Source organism: Bidens hawaiensis, unplaced genomic scaffold (genome assembly GCF_021521415.1).
Source record: "Bidens hawaiensis isolate Kalapana, Puna unplaced genomic scaffold, B.hawaiensis_p1.1 tig00003536_1, whole genome shotgun sequence".
NCBI lineage: Eukaryota > Viridiplantae > Streptophyta > Magnoliopsida > Asterales > Asteraceae > Bidens > Bidens hawaiensis.
Genome location: NW_027491199.1, coordinates 540,673 through 560,368, shown reverse-complemented (window position 1 = coordinate 560,368; position 19,696 = coordinate 540,673). Strand labels below are relative to the sequence as shown.

General features: G+C 36.5%; 1 protein-coding gene across 2 annotated transcripts in view; it reads left to right on the top strand.

Moving 5' to 3' along the window:
• The window catches only part of LOC143623703 (uncharacterized), a 65,534-nt gene extending 46,213 nt beyond the window's left edge, over nt 1-19,321 (top strand). The window contains exons 1-4 of one of the 2 annotated variants that reach the window (XM_077094548.1): nt 17,090-17,237; nt 17,323-17,631; nt 17,705-17,814; nt 18,822-19,321. In XM_077094548.1, coding sequence (XP_076950663.1) covers nt 17,172-17,237; nt 17,323-17,631; nt 17,705-17,814; nt 18,822-18,843 — 507 coding nt within the window. In that variant the 5' untranslated portion in view covers nt 17,090-17,171 and the 3' untranslated portion in view covers nt 18,844-19,321. Of the gene's footprint in view, nt 1-17,089; nt 17,238-17,322; nt 17,632-17,704; nt 17,815-18,821 lie in introns of those variants that run through there. The other variant, XM_077094547.1, reaches the window with a different exon arrangement.
• Nucleotides 19,322-19,696: the final 375 nt, after the last annotated feature.

Genomic DNA, 19,696 nt, shown 5'->3' with positions numbered 1-19,696 from the left:
TTGTTCAGGCCCCATTACTCTGCGCTTTTGTACGATTGGCGTAACAGCCGGATCGCATTTGAGCTTATGCTCCGCCTTACTTCGGGGTACACCAGTCATGTCAGCTGGTGCCCACGCAAAGATGTCAGCGTTTTTCTGCAGTAAGCGTTTGAGTAAGGTGCGGGTGGGATCAACGATTGTTGGTCCAATGGTAACGGCCTGGTCGGGGTATTTGCCATTGAAGGCCCATTTTTCTGGTTCAGTGATGGTTGGTTTAGCCTTTTTCGGTTTGGGTTTAGATGAAACAGATGCAATGCATACCTGGGGAATGCCAGAGATCATTGCTACACCCTCAGCTGTTGGCCATCCCATCATGCCATGGACTGAAGATACCACGGCGTTGAATCTTGCCATCCCGTCTCTTCCGAATAGGATGTCGTACGTATGATGTGGCTTTTTCATTACGACAAAATCCACGTCTTCTGTGCGTGAATGATTCCCATCAGTAAGAGTAACGGGGAAAGATAGGATACCCAGGGGTGTTTCTGTACTTCCGTCAAACCCTTCCATTGAAGCGTAGACCGTTTCCAAGCGTTCTTTGTCTTCATCATCCAGCTTATCAAAGAACTGTCTGTACATCACTGTCGACGAAGCGCCGTTGTCAGCAAGAGTGCGTGAAGTGATGTAGTGCCCCAGCTGGCTTCTGATGACGATGGGGCCTTCTTTGCTGGGGCCTCCTGGCACTCGCGGGAAGCGCACCTCAGCTTCCTTCCACGCGCATGGTTCTGCCACCCGTCTTTTTCTTCCTCTGACCTTGCCATGAACCATGTTGATGCTGATATCGACGGGCTTTCGTCCGTTACCTCTGTACCGGTTGTCATTCCTTCCTCCCTTCCTGATCGATGCCACAAGATGTGCAAGCCTTCCGTCCTTGACAAATGTCTCAATAATATCCTTCAAGGATGTGCACTCTTCAGTACCATGACCCTTTGTCCCGTGGAAATCACAGGATTTGCTTTGATCCGCATTAGGTTTCTGCCGGATCAATGGGGCTTTAGGCCATGGCAATTTTTCCGTGGCAAATATCTCCGTGACGCTCTTCGTGAGTGGCGTCCACCGGTGTTTTCGGTTTGAAGGGTGTGTGTTGTCCCTTCCGCCAACAAGAGGGCGAGAGCTGGATGAGGTGTCAACGTTTACCCTTGACTGCCAAATACCTAGCCTCCTCTTTTTGTTCTGCCGGGCGATCCGGACATTGTTCTCTCTGGTCCTCTGCGTGTAGAGGTGTGTACTCTGGGGAAGATCTCTTCCCAGTTGCTTTTCCGTCTCGGCAAAGCGCTTTGCCGCCGTCATGATGGCATCCCAAGTTGATGGCATGCCATCCTTACCCGTCAATGTGCGGATAAGTTCTGGGTATTCGGCGCCTTGGATGAAGGCGGCGCGAACCAGATCTTCACTTATGTTGCCGAGACTAAGCTTTTTGGAGTTGAAGCGAGTGATGAAGTCTAGTAGAGATTCATCCTCCTCTCTCACGCAGTTAAGGATCGTCCACTGCTCTTCAGTGTACTTCCTCTGTTGGCTGAAATGCTGGCTGAACTTGTTCTGAAAGTCCGCCCAGTCATATATGTGGTGGATCGGTAAACGATCGAACCATGCCCTGGCCGCTCCGACCAGAGTCATCTGGAACATGTAGCACCACGTGGGTTCCGTCCAGTTGCTGACGGTAGCCCCCGCAATGAACCTGTTCAAATGGTCGTCTGGGTCGGATAGACCATCGTAAGTGCCAATGTTGGACATTTGTTTGGCACTTCTCGGGGCGATTGCTTCCGCAATGTCCCTTGCGAACTTTGACTTCCCTGCATTTGTAGCAGTTGGTCTAAAGGTTTTGGAAAAGTCACGCGGGTTTCTCTCCACGATTGGTTTAAAGGCTTCCCCAAAATTCCTTTTTGGTTGGACGTCCGTTTCCTTACGCTTCCCTTTCGCCTTATGGCGAGGGTTCGCGTCGGTGTCGGACTTCAACTCGTCGTCTGAGTACTCGCAGTCACTGCTCATATTGAGGTGTTGGCGAGTACTGGCGAATTCGTCAGCCTGTTGAACTGAACGCAAGCGTTCGTCCAATTCGGCTTGGAATTCTCTTTGCCGTGCTTCGGCCCACGCCTTCACTTGATCTAGTGTTTGGCGAGGAACCTTCGTTCGTTTTTCCAGTTGGGTATCGGAGAACCCCAATGGAATATTTACTCCACTTGCCCCGGCTTGGGTAGTCGGGGTAGTGTTCGTAAGGATTGTATAACCGCCGGTGTTCCCCCCAGTTGCTGGGGTTGTTACCGGGGTTTCTTGGTCGGTTACTGGCCTTTGAACCGGAGTAACGTTAACCATTTCTTCAGAAATTGTGAAAAAACTAAAGTAGTTCTAGCTTTTATACACGGATGGCGCCAATGAAGAAACACTAAGTGACCCCGTACAGATTATAGATAATCTGGGGGTTAAGTAATGTTTCCCACGGATGAGGTCTAGCTGAGAAGGCTGTTCTTCAGGAGACCTGCAAAACAAACACCGTAAGCTCGTCACTGAGAAGGGGGGGTTCCTCCTTGTGACCACCCTCCGGCGTGAGAATCAGACTAGGTTGCTCTGAATATAAGTGTATATTAAGAGATTGCTAGATAACTGGATAGCAGATGATCTTACCATTCCAAGATGTTGGAGTATTTATAGCCGAAGGTAGGTTTCCTAGAAGGTACAGCCGGCTGAATAGTATTCCTGTTCTACCAACAGTGGACTATACACAGGCCATACTGGTTGGTGGATAGATTACGGCCAACAGTAAGTATGTCGGCTGCACTATTCCTCCAACTGTAGATTATGCACGTCCTACCTACTGTGGATTATACGCAGGCCATGCTGGTTGGTGAATAGGTTACGGCCAACAGTAACACTATTTCACCAACTGTAGGCTGCGCACGCCCTACAGTAAGGGTTGGTGAGTAGGCAGCGGCTAATAGTGACAAACAGTACTAGAGGGTGCTCCTCCTCGCACTGTTGTCGGTGAGCTGTCACCCTGTGATTGGCTCATGGGTTGTTCTGGTCAGATCGTCTGTCCTATCCATACCTTGGTAGGTATAGTACAGAAGATCTTTCAGAATCGTACAGACTGGCTCATTTAGGCGGGATTGTTCCCGCCTTGCTCATTCCTTCATGTGACTACTGAAGTATCTATTGTCTTGTGCGTGTAGCCCTGCTGTCCGCGGGTAGCCTTCCCTGATGGCTTGTATCCGCAACTGCGGGAACAGGCGGGGTACTTCACCATTGGGAGGCTTTCCCTGCGTGTACAGCTTGCGTACTGCGCGTAAGGTTCTATGAGCATGGTGGGTCCTGCGGGAGCAGATGGTCTTTGCGCAGACGTCCCTGTTTAAGGTGAGTCTTGCGGGACCAACTGGGTTCTGCTGCAAACCATTAATGGGAATCCTACAAGCGGTAGGATAATCTGCGGCATTCAAAAGATTTGACATTGGAACTTTATTAATAATAGAGAAGAAGTCTAATTCTCTAAATCGTCTCTCTGTTTTTATGAATTAATGCGGGGTAACTTACGTGCCTGTGTTACACCTTTTTACATAACTTAGAGAAAAATAAAATTCATCGAACGAGATGTGAATTTTGATCATCTTCTAAAAACATTAACGTTGGAATCCCTATATCACTCTCAATCTTATATATTAAGAAAAAAATTAAAAGGTCTTTATCAAAGCGAAGGCTCCAAAGTGGGCAAATAAAGACGTCGGCAACGGCGTGACGAAAAATAATACAAATGATTATATATATCATCAAATATTCAAATATAATGTATTGCCATTTTTCTTTCTTTATTTATCTATGTATGTCATTAGTTTCCTTTGTAGTTTAAGCGAGTTTATTATACAATTTAGTAGTTAATTACTTTTTAAAAAATGAAACCAATTATTTTAACCGGCATAAGTTAATAATTGAGCCCTATTTTGGCCCCGCGTTGTTGGGGCGGTTAATTTTGAATAGTCAACGACAAATGACAATAGGTAAAGGCAACACAAGTCAGGTTTTAAATTGAAAGCCAACCTACGACTGTATAAGAAAAAAACAAATCCATCACCATATGCACACCAAGAAGATGCGAGGTGTAAAATAAAAGAGATGTTCAAAAAAAAAATGTGTCAAAAGCTTATTGCTTCATTTCATGAATATTAAAATTGTGAGTGGTATGAAAGTTAGTTTTTAATATATATATATATATATATATATATATATATATATATATATATATGGGAAGGTTAACGTACAAATGAAATTAACATGTTAAACGTGAGAATCAAGTAGAGTAATTTTATATACAAGTAGGGTAATTATGTAATTACATCATAGAGTAATTACATAATTACTCTACTTGTATATATAATTACTCTACTTGATTCTCACGTTTAGCACGTTAATTTCATTTGTATTTGATCCAAACTCTATATATATATATATATATATAGTCATGAGAGTTTTTTCAAACCCTGAAACCGGTTATGACTAGTTAACCAATAACCGGTTGATACCGTTGCGGAAAAAAGTTGACCGTTTTAAATGGTCATATAACCTTTAAAGAGTCGTTTTATGGTCTTCTATTTTGACCCATTTTACCACTCTCTACTGATATAAAAAGGAATTAGATGTGTTGGGTTGATAACACCACTTACTGAATCGGTTTTATCAATATTGTTTAACTGGTCGATTTATACCCGAACTAGTTTTAACCGGCAAGGGTTTTATGCCTTGGGAACCAGTTGACAAAGAGCCGGTTTATGACCAAATCGGTTTTGACCAAGTTGAACCCGGTATTTCTAAAACAGGTATATGCGTCCCTACTCCTAACCATATGCCATCCGCTTAACTTAATCACTACTATAAAATTGTTCTCTTAAAAGCGGTAAAAGGATAACTTTGAAGCGGTTTGGAACCGCTTTAAAGGGTTAATGGAAGTTTTGGTCTCATAAAAAGCGGTTGTTGACTTTTCCTCTAATTTGAAGCGGTGCACACTTTAAAGCGGTTTCTATAATAGAACCGCTTCATTTTAGCTCTATAAAATCATTTTAACTGCTATTATTTTATTCCACTTTCCACATGCTATTTATTATTCATTAGTTGCAATTTAATCACACATTTAGGAATTTTTTACCAAATGGATGTAGTTAGAATAAATATTTACCAATTTGGTGTAGTTTGAAAACTATTTATCAAAATGGGTATATTCTTGGAAGTTGTTTGTCTCTCTTTTATTATAATTGGATAAACCAAATTCACTATATTTAAACTAAATTAATGTTAAAATAATAATTTTATTCACAAAAATATTATATAATAATATGAAACTAACAACCTTGCCTTTTGTAATTTCGAACTAAAATGATTTTCTTTTTGTTGTTCGAGCATTTATTAACTCAACTCAGTGTTATTTTTCTATTAATATTTTAACTATTAGGATATGTTTAATATTAGAAATATGATGGTTTTACGTTACTCGAGCATTATGATAGCTAAAGGTATCGATTCGGTTATTTGCGGTGCTTAAAAAACGAAAATGCAAAAAACATTTGAAAATTATTAAAAGACATTTGGTTAAATGTTAATTATATGATATGAAAGTAGTAAAATTTTCGATTTCGATACACCCACTACAACAAACGAAAGAGAAAACCAAAAAAAAAAATATAGTCGTAGTGTAAGCAAAAATTTATCAAAACGTATACATTTCATTATTATTTTTTAATATGTAACGTCAAAACTTACATTTCAAAACTCGCACACTAGCACATACACCAAATGATAGACAAAACTCAAAAGATAATTATTCAAAAAAGAGAGTTAATTAAAAATTGAAAAATATTTTTCAGGTGTGGCCACGTCCACTATATTAAAAATAAGAATATGATAACTTGAAAAATATAAAAGAAAAAAACTTAACAGACCCTAATCTTCACCCAGCTTCTGGTTGTTATGATAATATTAATTAGGATAACAAACAGACTTTTATATATAAGAAAACAATACTAATACTTTAAATTGTTTTTTTAATAAGGTAGATTATTTATTTTAAAAGAAAATAACTTGTTAGGATGATTAAAATAATCTTAAGAAAGAATACTTGTGGGTTTTTTTGGGTCAATTAAAATGAGTATATTATTTTTTAATCATGATTTTTCGTATGACAATATTTAAATAAATGATTAAATGACAGCTAAACTAATTACAATAAATAATTAAAAAAATAGCAGTATTCTATATTATTTAATTTTATTTAAGCATTATTTTAGTTTGAATATAGTGAATTTGGTTTATCCAATTATAATAGGAGAGAGACAAACAAGTTTCAAGAATATACCTATTTTGATAAATAGTTTTCAAAATACACTAAATTGGTAAATATTTATTTCAACTACACCCATTTGGTAAAATACTCCACATTTAGCCAGATATTTATTTATAAATAAAACTGCAGCATTAACAATATTAAGCAACATAAACTTCTGCATATATTACCAAAGTCATACAAACTTTCCGAATTCAACAATACAAAAACTATACAAATTTTCCGAATGTAACAATGTCAATAACATATAAAATCAACTTAACGTGGGAATGTTTTCAAACAATCTTCCAAAAAGCGGCGGCATCACTCTCATTATCGTATCGTCAATCTCCTCAAGAGTAGCAAATCCCGATTCATGTCAAATCTAAAAACAAATAAATAAAGTTGAAATAACCACCATAATATTACATATGAGAACCCCACAAACCTTAACAAATAACAACTGATCCGAACCTAACCCGTAAATGAAAATTCAGAAAAAAAAATCCAGACCTTTATTTTCACTTTACCTCTAAACCGAACCCAACCCAAACAAACTCAAGCCCAAATAACCAAAACATAAATCATAACTTATCTCACATTTCTAGAATACCCTTGGCAACCAAAGTTACTCTAACCTGCTGTTATAGAATATTGTGTACACATCCACTACAACCAACACACGTATGCGCAATAAAACACAAACTAATGACCGTTTGTACGTATCACATAAAGTATAACCACATTTTAGATGTTGACAGCAACAAATTTTAGCTATTAGCTAATAAATTTTACCAAGTGTTCAGGTTTTGTTTATAGAATAAAACCCAAACAACGCGACACAAGCCCAAATAACAAACCCGAATTGGGAGCTAAAAAATCCGCAAAACGAACCTAATATATAGTGCAATACAATTATCATAAATATTTAGAAGATGCTTACATTGTTGGGAATTGATTATGATAATGATAAACAAATTCAAGCATATGCTTTATAACCATATATATCCACATTCCCATGTGCCTTTTTGTTGCTTGCACTATAATTAAAAAAAATTACAGTTAACTAGAAACCAATTAACAAAAAATAAGTAAATACAATACTAGAAAACATACCTCAACTATTTTCCATGTACATATTTTCCCAAAAGCTTCTCGAATTATGTTCGAAAGAAGATATTTATCATGGTCCTTTACAATTTTCCATGGTTCTTCTAAGCATGACTTTCTTTGGCTTATCGTCTTCGATTTTCCAATGAGTCTATATAATTCAAAAACACATGTTAAATGGAATACTTAACAAATATTTTATGTTTACAAATTTACAAACATTAGTTACAATAACTTGATTTCCGACCATAGTTTTTCCCACTCTTGCTTTGGAACTTCTTTATTAGCAGAGTGACACAAAATCCATGTTCTCAATTCTCCTCCAAGCCAAGTAGCATATCCAGAGGCAGTAGAACCCTTTGTAAACAAGTTTTTAATCATCATAATCAACTTTCTTTGACATTTTTGCAACACGGTGTTTGGTACTTTAGACATGGCTATATTTAATATTTAAGAAAAAAATTACATAATTAGAGTTTTACTAAACGAACTGAAAAATAAAGTAAATGGCATTCAGGTGTTAGTTATTCAAACTGTGCGGGCATTAATATGTATTATAAGCTCCAACGGTTAATTAACAAGAAAACAACAAATGACATATTCACAAATACCTTGTGGGCATTAACATGTAGTATATAACTGAAGGCTCCAAATTGTAATTCTAACATATAATAAGCTCCAATAGTTACCTTTTCATGAAATTCTGGGGGAAAAAGCTTCAAATTGATGGTCGGGTACCCTGTTTAGGGTTCATTGTTTGGCCGATGAAGATGAAATTGAAGGCACGGTTCGTGTAGGTTGGCTTTGTGGTTCACGGATTCGCTTTGTACGGATGAAGACGATGGCGGGTGTTTGATAGATTTGGGGTTTAGGGTTCGAAGTGTGAAAGATTTGGGAAAAAAGGGATGGCGGGTTAGAATACACTAGCGGGAAATGAAATTAGATGATGAAATTATTATATTATGTATATAGTAATAGATATTTATTATGTATTTATGTATTATGTATTATATATTATTATGTATTATTAATTTAGGGGTGTAACCGAGTCGAGCCCAATTTTTACTTGACTCGGGCATGATAACAAAACAAGGTCGAAAAAACTGAACAAACTTAACTCGTTTCGAGCCTTTTCTCGACCCGAGCTCGTTATATATAACTGAATAAAAAAATACATGGTCTAGACCTAAACGATTACAAAATACAAGACAAACAACTACACTTACGTAAGCCAGCTACATAAGCGTATGGATTCAATCTTAAACGAATAAATCTCATTCGCTTCACACACTAAGCGAATGAGCCTTTACATCTTAACATAAATTACAATATTGCCCGTATTACATGGTCTATACCAATAAGTGATAACGAAATACAAGACAGACAAATATGTATTAACAAACTCTCCCTTGTCTTGTGCTTTGTGTTAGACTTTTATCACTTCCACTTGGTATTCTAGTTCCCCCAGCATGAATACCAAAAGCGTAGCATGCCGAACAACTCTCTGAAATTGCAAGGCCAACTCATTGTCCTGGTTGTTCTTCCACCTGATTTGATTATCATATAGAACGTCGATGTCTTTCTTTGAATAGTTAATCAGCCACATCGGATCGAACACTCTAATGAATCTCCTATGAAAGCCTTTCCCTAATACAATGGCGGCTTCCCTCATATGTTCATCATGGTAACACAGTTGAAACTCTCGATAAAAATCTTGTTCCATTATCTTCAACGAGATTTTCTTTAACACCCGAGGAGCTTTTTTAATCTTAATTTTTAATAGTAAGGATTATCTTCCTATGACTATCATAAGGACTTGTCTCTGTTTTGCTTATTCATGAAGGAATTCGGAGATGTCCAACATAATCTCATAATAGTGTGAACATACGACCGTCGTAGTAGCCATCATCCAATTCATCTGGCATCGTGTTTACCGACAACTTATTTACTTGCTTATTTGGTTAAATTGCTTATCTCCTTGATACAGTTTACACTTTTTCTATATTATTATATATTCATTTATCTTGTGCTTTATTCACTCAACCTTGTGTTGACAAATTATAATATTTTTAACGCATATGCAGGTCAACGTATGATATTATTATCAAGATTTCTTTGAATAAACTTAGGGTTGCATGCTAGAGAAGAAGATTCAAGATTTAAATTTGGATTTTGTTTTATTTATGGAATTTTGTACTTTATATATTTGAACCTTGTTGAATTATTTGAAATTGATTAATAGATATTACATTTTAAATATTGCATGATAGTATACATTGAAAGCTAAGGTGTGAAAATGATGGAGATGGAAAGGATATAGGGTTTAAGGGGTATTTATACTCTCTCAGCCCATGGAACTTAGGCCCATCTTCATCTAAGTCCATAATTTAATTCCATCTATTTCAACCCACCATCCTTTTATCATTATTATTATATTATTATTATTTGTCTAATAACTTAAATTAATCCTTCCAACATAAATAATATTTTAATATTATTCCTAGAAATTCGGGATGTTACCTCCCTATGCCTATTAGTGAACATTCTCTCTAGGGATTATGAAACTAGAAATTTTCTTGTTATTGTTTCGACTCATATTCCCCAGAAAGAGGATCCCGCTCTAATAGCTCCGAATATAATAGGGTCTGTATCTATACATTCATCTAACGATATATCTTTCAATACAATAGTTACATGGTCTTTCACCATTGCATAAATCTTTTGGAGTTGTGCGGGTGTTAGCGTATAGGAGATTAGCATATGCACATGATGAATATTTGAGAATGAATGAAGCTGTAACAAGGGCCCCACTTATAAAGTCCGTAGAAAGTATATTATTTTATATTTCGGTCAATAGTACCAAAGAAGGCCAAATGATGGTGATTTAGCAAGTATATTATTTTATAAAGTCCGTAGAAAGTATATTATTTTATTTTATGTTACCACCTGACGGTCCATGCAATATCCGAAGATCGTTCATGCACCGTCAAGAAATCATCATACATAATTCACACAGGGCATACACTTACCACTTAAGGTAAGTGTATTAACTATCACATCAAGTATGCACACAGCCCCGAAAACATAACAAGGAAGTGGGGCTAGAAACTCACCTGAATCCTGTCTCTTTCTCCGCTTATTGTTAATCCCTTCTTTAACTGAGCTCTGCTAACTGTATAATAGTTACACGTATCAAATACTCGTCTGGTCTACTCTAGAGGTCTAGTATTAGCTTACTTAACATTTTATGGTTTTCCCTTTATTTTAACATTCTTGTATTTTATCTCCTTAGGTCTTTACGATGCATGCTATCAAGTGTATACACGTATATGTATACATTTACAAGTCGCCAGGTATCCGGGTCTCAATATAAGCGAACTTAGATATATAAGCGAACTTAGATATAAGCGAACTTGTATATAAGCGAACTTGTACATAAGCGAACTTAGACTTTAAGCGAACTTATATATTGAGCGAACTTATACATAAGCGAACTTATACATAAGCGAACTTATATATTGAGCGAACTTATATATGGCGAAGTTGCAGTAGGCGAACTTGATCAGCGAACTTAGATGAGGCGAACTTAACAACTCGCGAACTTGGATATTAAGGCGAAGTTACAGCAAGCAGCTACGGGTCCTTTCTCAACCCCCATAATCATTTTTGCTTTAATGTATAACCCCTTGTATGATTTTAACCAACCCCGTGAACATTCCCATGATTGATTTCGGGTAAAACTCGGCCCGGAAAAGTATAAAGTTGGGACCTTTAAGCTAAAAACGTTCAATACTAGATCTAAGGTTTATTTTAAGCGAGCCGTACATAGCCATGAGTTCGTTAAGTCCATTTTAATCTTCAATTTTGCAACTTTACGATTTGTCTAGACCCGATCTATCATCCTACCAATTTTCATGTAAATCCGTTCATGAAAAGTAAACATTTTTAACAAAAACGTACCTTTGAGGTTTTTGTTTGAAATCACTCGAGATGCTCAAAACCATATCAAACGAACTCCGATTTGAGTGATTCAAGCGGCCACGGAACTGTCTCGTCCCGATCTACAAACCCATCAGCTCAACTTCGCCGGAAACCGCCGCTACAGTCGCCGGAATAGTGAAACAGTGGCCGGAAATCCTCATTTTGAGCTGCTACGGTTTTTCTGATAAAACTGTACTTCCCGACCTCTGATCGAAGATCTAATCGGTGAGAATCTTCATTTATATACCGTGAACACTCAGTTAAAATTTGGGACCGATCCGACGGCTAGATCTCCGGGAATCTTTGTGTCATTGTGGGTGGTTTTCTCAAAAACGGGAATTGAGTTAAGTGTGTGTTTTGATGGTGGAGGCTATGGTGTAGAGATGTATGAAAATGGAAAGGATTAGGATTTTAAGGGGTATTTATACTCCCTTACGTCCATGGACCTAAGACCCATCTTTCTTTTTTGGTCCATAATTAACTTCATCTAATTAGCCTACTTATCCTTTCATCCTTATTATTTTATTAATTATCTACTAAGTCAAGTAAACTTTTCCATCATAAATAAATTATATATTAAATATTATTTTTAGAAATTTCGGGATGTTACACTACGCCAATTAGGGATAGATTACGCCATAGGCTTAATTATGGTTTGTGTCCTTTTTGAAAATGACTTTCACTTTCTATTCTTTATATAAAATTCGCTTTAGTTTTGGTTCTAAATGGATGCTAAGTTTTTTCAGTTAAGTCAAACCTATAACCCATACCCACCTCAACGCCTATTCTTCTTCAGCATCTTACCCCTACCAGCAACCTACACCCACCTCCACCATAAAATTTGCACACAACTTTAAAAGAATCAGGACAAGCCAAAAGTTATAATACGATGTTATGATCATAAATGCTTATTTTCATCGTTTATGAATCAAACAGATGGTGTTGATAATGAAGATCGCATGGCTGCCATAACTAAATTACCACCACCGTTTAAAGAAAAAAAATTTAAAATTTATATAGATAGTGAAGATTAATGGAATGTGAATGTTCTTATAAAGATAGATATAAAGAAGCTTTTATGATTACTCTAAATGTGATCATGTGCTTCTAAATACATCTTCGTTCACTAGATAACGTCTAGTTTTGAACATGTATTATATCTACATAGTGAGAGACCCGGTAGAAGGTGATGCAGCGGTGAAAACGAAATTGAAGATCGAATCACGTTGATTCAACGAATACCCGTGATGAACTTCCAAACCATAAAAATCCCACCCAAAGGTCAGGGAAATTGAAGAGAAAAAGTAATTATTATAAAATTCAAGTCTATCTCTTCAGATTACATTAACATAATATAAATAGAGTTTCAAATACGAAATGAGCCTAAAATGGGCCATCGGCCAAAAACAAACCCAAACACAAAAACATAAAAACTGACAAAAAAACATAAATGGCCCCTAACTTTATTTAGGAGTCGTTTTTGGGCTTTGGACAGGGGCCAAACAGCCGTAGGCCAAGTTATGCCCGTTTTCATGGGCCACCTTTGGAGACATGATCATGGGCCTTCAAATATAACATGGCCTGTTCGTCAATACTTGGGCCTTCATCAGAAGGTGATGTGGTAAAACAATGGTGAGTATTGATGAGGTGGCATAATTCTATTAATTTAAGCTATTTTTTAATATTAAAATTATATTAAAAAACTGTGAATAGACAATGATGAGTTTTGCATTGGTTGAGTGGTGGGATGAATGATGGATGAGGCGGTGATTCAATTTATCCTTGTCTATATCCGAGGAATCTTCTATTCCTCCAACATCTATCTTTGTCTATATCCTAATTCTGGATTTCTTGAAAAAATAAATTGAAAATATGTAAACACACAGCTGGTGAATAACGCTAATGACTTTAAAGAATTTTCATAAATAGTTAGGAAACAACACCAATAGCGTTCAGTGACTCAATGGGTCTATATCCCATCTCATCGGAACTAAACATACACACCAACTACTTTAAGGACGGATACACGCCCCATAGTCAACATGACTATAGTATATCTACCACATACCATATATTTAAGGATCGAGACACACGTGTATTTTAGCCCGGGTGTATAGTTACTACTTTTCATCACGACATTTTACAAGGATTTGAACCAGCCCTTCATAATTCTTTTATGACTCTTAAAAGTGGATAACACATATCCTTGTAATTTGAAAGAGTTTAAAAGGTATTGCATATTCACGCTAAAAAGGTTGAACTGGTCGATAACCTTGACATTTGATTATGATTCTCGATCTAAGTGCATAATAGGCCATTTCAATACTTAGGCCCGTTACGTGGTCTAATCTCCGACTTTTACAGGGTTCGGTTTTCATAGATTTAAAATTATTTTTCAAAATAGTCTTTTGATAGACTATTATAAAAGACAGACATGTAGCCCTCTATTGAACTAATTAGTATTCTCCTTTTATGGCATTTATTCATTCTGAAATAACGTATATTTGTCAGAGCCTTTACTTATAAAACTATTACCGTTAGTTTAAAACTTTTCAAAGGTTTGACAATAACATTGTCTAAGGTTTTAACTTAGACAATAATACACTTAAATGACATTAACCAACACCTCAATAAGCTTAACAACTAGCTAAAAAGTCGGGTAGAGACTAAGAAACCTTCTTTATAATGAGGTGAATACCTTCCTCGTCATAACATGTTTTGGGTGTTAAATTTCATAGTTAAGCGTGCTCATGTGGGGAGTAGTATCAAGATGGGTAAACTCCTGGAATGTCTCTACCTAGGCAACCAAAAACAAATACGTGAGGTGATGGTGGTTCTTCCCAGCTAAAGTGGACAATATCATGATGTGACGGTTAACTGGGATGTTAGATTTGCCAATGTGTTTCCTAACCTCTTTCACCTTAAGTCATCTTTAATATCAAAATCCCACCACCATTCATTTGGTTTATCTAACAACTGAATACCTTCTAATGAAGAACAAAGAGAATTGAAATGTGCCTTATCCTTGCCACCTCTTAGACATCTCCTTCAATTCGAAATCAAATTCACACTTAATTGACAATTGTTGACAATCAAACAATCCTCTTCAACTTATAGTCGCAAGACGAAGAAATTAGGAACCAATATGAGAATCTCCTAGCTAAGTATTCAACCAAAACCTTTCAGCATTCACGTTACCCACTTTTCTTTTAATCACCTAGAAATGAATCAATGCTTTTATGATTAACATCGGTACGCACTTTCCAATTCGGTTTCAAATACCATTTCCTTTCCCCCACTTTATTGTGGTCAAAGACATCGTTATTTCCTTTTTGAATAGATTTGATTAATAAAATATAATATCTCCACCTCCATTTAAGAAGAATATCCAAATTAATATCTCCTCCACAAGATTTATCCACCCTGACGTATATTTGAACTTAAACTTTTCAACTTCCTATGAATAATCATCAACATAAGAAATAAAGACAAGTAATAGCTACCAACCGCACCAAGGACCAACGTAATTAGAATACCCCTTCCTCCAATCGAGAGAAGGTTTACTATTTTCAGCTACCATGGTCGATCACTCTTTCTTCTATCGTTAGCCTCTTGGTCCAACCACGGGAGGGCCTACAATGGGCTCAGGAGTTGCCCGAGTTACCCCTCAACTTTCTTGGTCAAGTACAAAATTAGTGAAAATTTCTTTTTTTATTCTTCGTATTATGTATCAGGTTACCCCTAAGAAAAAATTAGGATACCTATAAAGATTACCACATGAGAAGGTAATCAAAATTTGGTTTTTTCGGGCAACTAGAAGTAGCATTGGCCAATTTGATGTAGGAGATAGTATAATGAATTGAAGTTTATTGTTTGGAGGTTCTTTTAAGTCTAAAATTTATTAGAAAGGGCTCCAGCATTTGCTTTGTAATGTCATTTTAACCCTACAATTACTGGAAATTGGAAAAACTATATTAATGTCTAATGAAATTGAAAAATTATTCTTCCGGTGGATTATTAATTAAATAAAACTATATTTACTTAAGGCGTTTAATTGCAATTATTACCTCCACTTTATTTTGTTATAAATTAGTAAAACATTGTTATATTGTATCAAGTGTAAAAAATATATATACTATGACACTCAAGTTTAAAAGTTTTTGGTTTTGAATTTACTCGTGCAAACAACATTAAATCTTCACCAACTACATATCTTTAATGTATATTTAATTTTTTTAATAAGGAAGTTGTGTAAAGTGATTTTGTTTCTTATATACATAAATTAATTATATATTAAGTCATATATAAAACTAATACATATTTTATTGCATACGTAAATTATTGCACTTTTGCTCCTTGACTCTGGGCATTGTCGAGCTGTCAGCTTGTCGTCATGCACTACGTGAAAAATGACCTTTGGTCACACTATATATGGTGCCTATTGCGATTAACGAAATTTTGTTATGTGCTTATAATTTAATTTTCTTTTATCTTTTGTTTATGTGACCCGACCTGAACTACCCTACCCGATCTGAATGGGCCGAAAAAAATAATATATAATGATATCGGCCTCCCAAAGCTTCCGACCCACATAAGAAAAATTCCTAGCCTAGTCCGCCATTGGTGCATAGGTTCAAAAATATTTTTAGGTTACCCCTAATTTTTTCTTCTAGATCCTTCACCGGGTCCAACCAATAACCATAGTCAGCGGTCCTCGCTTCTGGGTCCAACCAATAACTATATATATATGTATGTATGTGTGTGTGATTACAGCATCATTATATCCTTAAAACAAAAACTCATTCTTTATTAACTGGGCACCACATGACGCAAGTTGTCTCATTTTATAACCCCACTACTACACATAAATCACAATTTTGGTAAAAGTGGAAACAACTATTTAGGTTATGCATTAAGTTGTTGTCGTACATGCTCCCTACACTCTCAACTTTTTCGGTTATGCATTAAGTTGGAGTAGTTGTACATCACATGAAATTAAATATTTAATGAAATGAATCGAATCAAATCAAATCAAATTAAATACTTATTAAAAATAATAATGAATAGTTTTCCTATTTTAAAACCCAAGAGAATTATATAATCCGGTGGTGTTTCACGTCGTAACATGCAAATTGCTTTTTTCTTTTAAGTCCAAGACCCTTCATGGAACCACCAATTCCTTCAGTGGAGGTTTGTCATTCCATAAATTTTGTTCATTGATTTCTGTTCGTTAATTTCCTAAAACCCTAAAAAAATTGATTTAATTCATGTTAGCTTATGTTAATTTCACGATCCTAAAAATCATAGCTTTGGTGTTTGATTTTAATGTCAATTTTGTGAAATTAATGTATTATACAAGTTGTCATTGGAAATCAATCTTAGTTATGTTGTTTGATTCTCATTTCAAAACCTACTGTTTTGATTATGGTATTTGACCTTTTAATGTTTTCGGTTAAAGAATTAGGTTGCTTATAAGGGATGGATATTGACTACCGAATCCCTTCTATGGTAACGGTATTCATTAAGATTTTTACAAGTTCGGTCCTGGTAGTAGGCGGTATGGTACCTATACCAAAACCATTCCTATATTTATTAACAAGTCGATCCGCCAATCTTCTTCTTTTAACACATTTATGGTATAGTCATAATTAAATAATGTGTTATTCTATTTGTATAGGGTTTGCTATGTCTGACGTGTGGTGATCAAGGTTTCACCAATGCGTTTATACCCGCTAACTGGCCTATGGGAGCTTTCACGTTTAAAAAAGCGCCTGAAACCTTTTGGGCATCTGTCATTTCCGAGTTCCGAGTAAACACTCTGTCCTTAATGCAATTTACATTCATCATCATCTAACGATACTCAACCTAATATTATACTTGTTGGTTTTTGAAAGAAATACTATAGCTATCATCATGGTGTATCGGACACTGATGGTGATGCTGTTGTGAAAGAGCATGCGGCCCGTACAATGACCCAGACCCTATACGAGGAGAGGGATCGCGCTATGATACGGGCAGAACAACACAACACATCCCTTGAGGAAGAGCGCCCGGCATACTTTGATAAAGACGAGTGGAGGTCTTTCTGTTCTCATTGGTGCAAGGCATCCTTTAAGGAGAAGTGTGCTATATATGCAAAGAACAGAAGGAAACTTCAAGTGGTTCATACAACCGGAGCAAAGCCATTCAATAAGTTTAAACAAGTAAGTTTAATATATAGTTGATATAAGTGTGTCTATCAACTTAACATTCTTTCTATGTTTATTTATTTTTTAGGTTCTGGAACAGAAGTACAATGAGCCTCCTACAGCTGTGCAATTTGGGAAGAAGCACACAAGAAGAAAGACACAGATGACTGGGCATCTGAAAAGGTTGGGTCGATTGGGGTATGTTTTAGACTTTAATGGTTTTATTAATAAGTAAAGCTAACAAGTTGTATAAATACTTAGTTGTTTTGTTGTTGATCAGAATAAGACGCGAGAGATACTAGCATCAAAATGAGGCTCGGGCCGGCTATCTTCAGATTCAAAATCTGGTATGTCAGCAATTTGATTGAGGCCCAAGGTCCCATTAATAAAAACATGGCCCTTGGTCTCACTCGACTTACAATTACTTATATCCTTTATCAATATATCGTATATGCTTGTATAATAAGTTCACACCCTTCTCATGTAGCTACACGAGGAAGGAGCCATTCTGAAGGAGAGTACGGGAATCCTCCTACGGTCCCTCGACCTATAAAAGTTAGCAGAACACAGTAAGTACTATGTTTATTCATTTTAACCAGATGGGTCGGTTGGATTTGACCCGTTTTTGACTTATTTTGGCACCATTAATTGCTCCATGATTTAAACTCTATTATCTTGTGAATGCAGCATTCTGGACAAAACTGCCACCAAGACGCTACTAGCTATAATGCGCGCTAAGTGGCCTATGGGAACTTTTACGTTAAAAAAGGCACCTGTAACCTTTGGGCCCTCTATCATAGCCGAGTTCCGAGCAAACACATTGTCCTTGAAAATATTTCCATTTATCATCGACTAACAATACTTGGCCTAATATTATACTTAATTCTATATGCTGGTTTTTGAAAGAGATACTATAGCTATCATCCTGGTGTATCGGATACTGAGGGTGATGCGGTTGTGAAAGACCACGTGGCCCGTACAATGACTCAGACCCTATACGAGGAGAGGAATCGGTCTACGATTTGGGCCGAACAAAACTGCACGTCACTTCAGGAAGAGTTCCCGAGATACTTTGATGAAGATGTGTGGAAGTCTTTGAAGGCTCTGTTGATTGGGGTATGCTTTATACTTGTTGTGGTTTTATTAATAAATGAAGTTAACAAGTTGTCTAAAAACTAAATACTCTTTGTTTTGTTGTTCATCAGAAGTGGATGCGAGAGATGCTAGCATCAAAACGAGCCTCGGGTGAGTCGTCTCATAATTGGAAATCTGGGATTTCAGCTTTGATAGAGGCCCATTAAGAAAACAGGGTCCTTGAACTCACCCGACTCCAGCAAATTCAGTTATCCGCACCCTACAGACTACAAAGAAGCGTCGAAGCCAGAGGAACCGTAGGGCTCGGCCCGTCAGCAGCTGGATTAGTGCTGGGCTCAATATTTAGATGATAACTAGTTGTTGAGGCTTGGAAAGTTTGTGAATTTATCTTCTTTAATCTAGCTTATGTCCAACTTAATTAAAGCAGATAGATCGATTATCGTAACTTCAGTACTTATATGATAAGTATTTCTTAACTGGATAGCTAATTGTATTTAGGGTTAGTGGATTTTAATAATCGTAACTTTCACCTATTGCCGAGATTAATCCAAACTCATAAAATGCTTACAAACAGTTCAACTTTGAATGTATTTTCTTCCAAGGATCTCACACTAACCCTGTTAGTTTGTTTTTGATGACGTGGACTGCTTATATGGCAAAAAAAACGTGTACTCATTAATCATCATAAAGGTTAAAAAAATATGCGTTAACAACCAATGGATTCTGAATGTGCGTCTCGGTTTTGAATAAAGTTTATATCGAAATGAGTTGGGTCTCATGGGTTTGTGAGCTGCAATGTCTTCAAATGATTTAACTAGTTAACTAAAAATGCATTGGAATAAGCTAATGGGATGGTGTTACCACATAACAATGGGGTTGGTGGCTCATTGATGAAGGTGAATCCTTTAAACACTTGCGTTTGGAAAGCTTTCTATACAAGTTCGTAGTCTCCCCTACTCATGCGAGTGGACGATTTTATATTGAT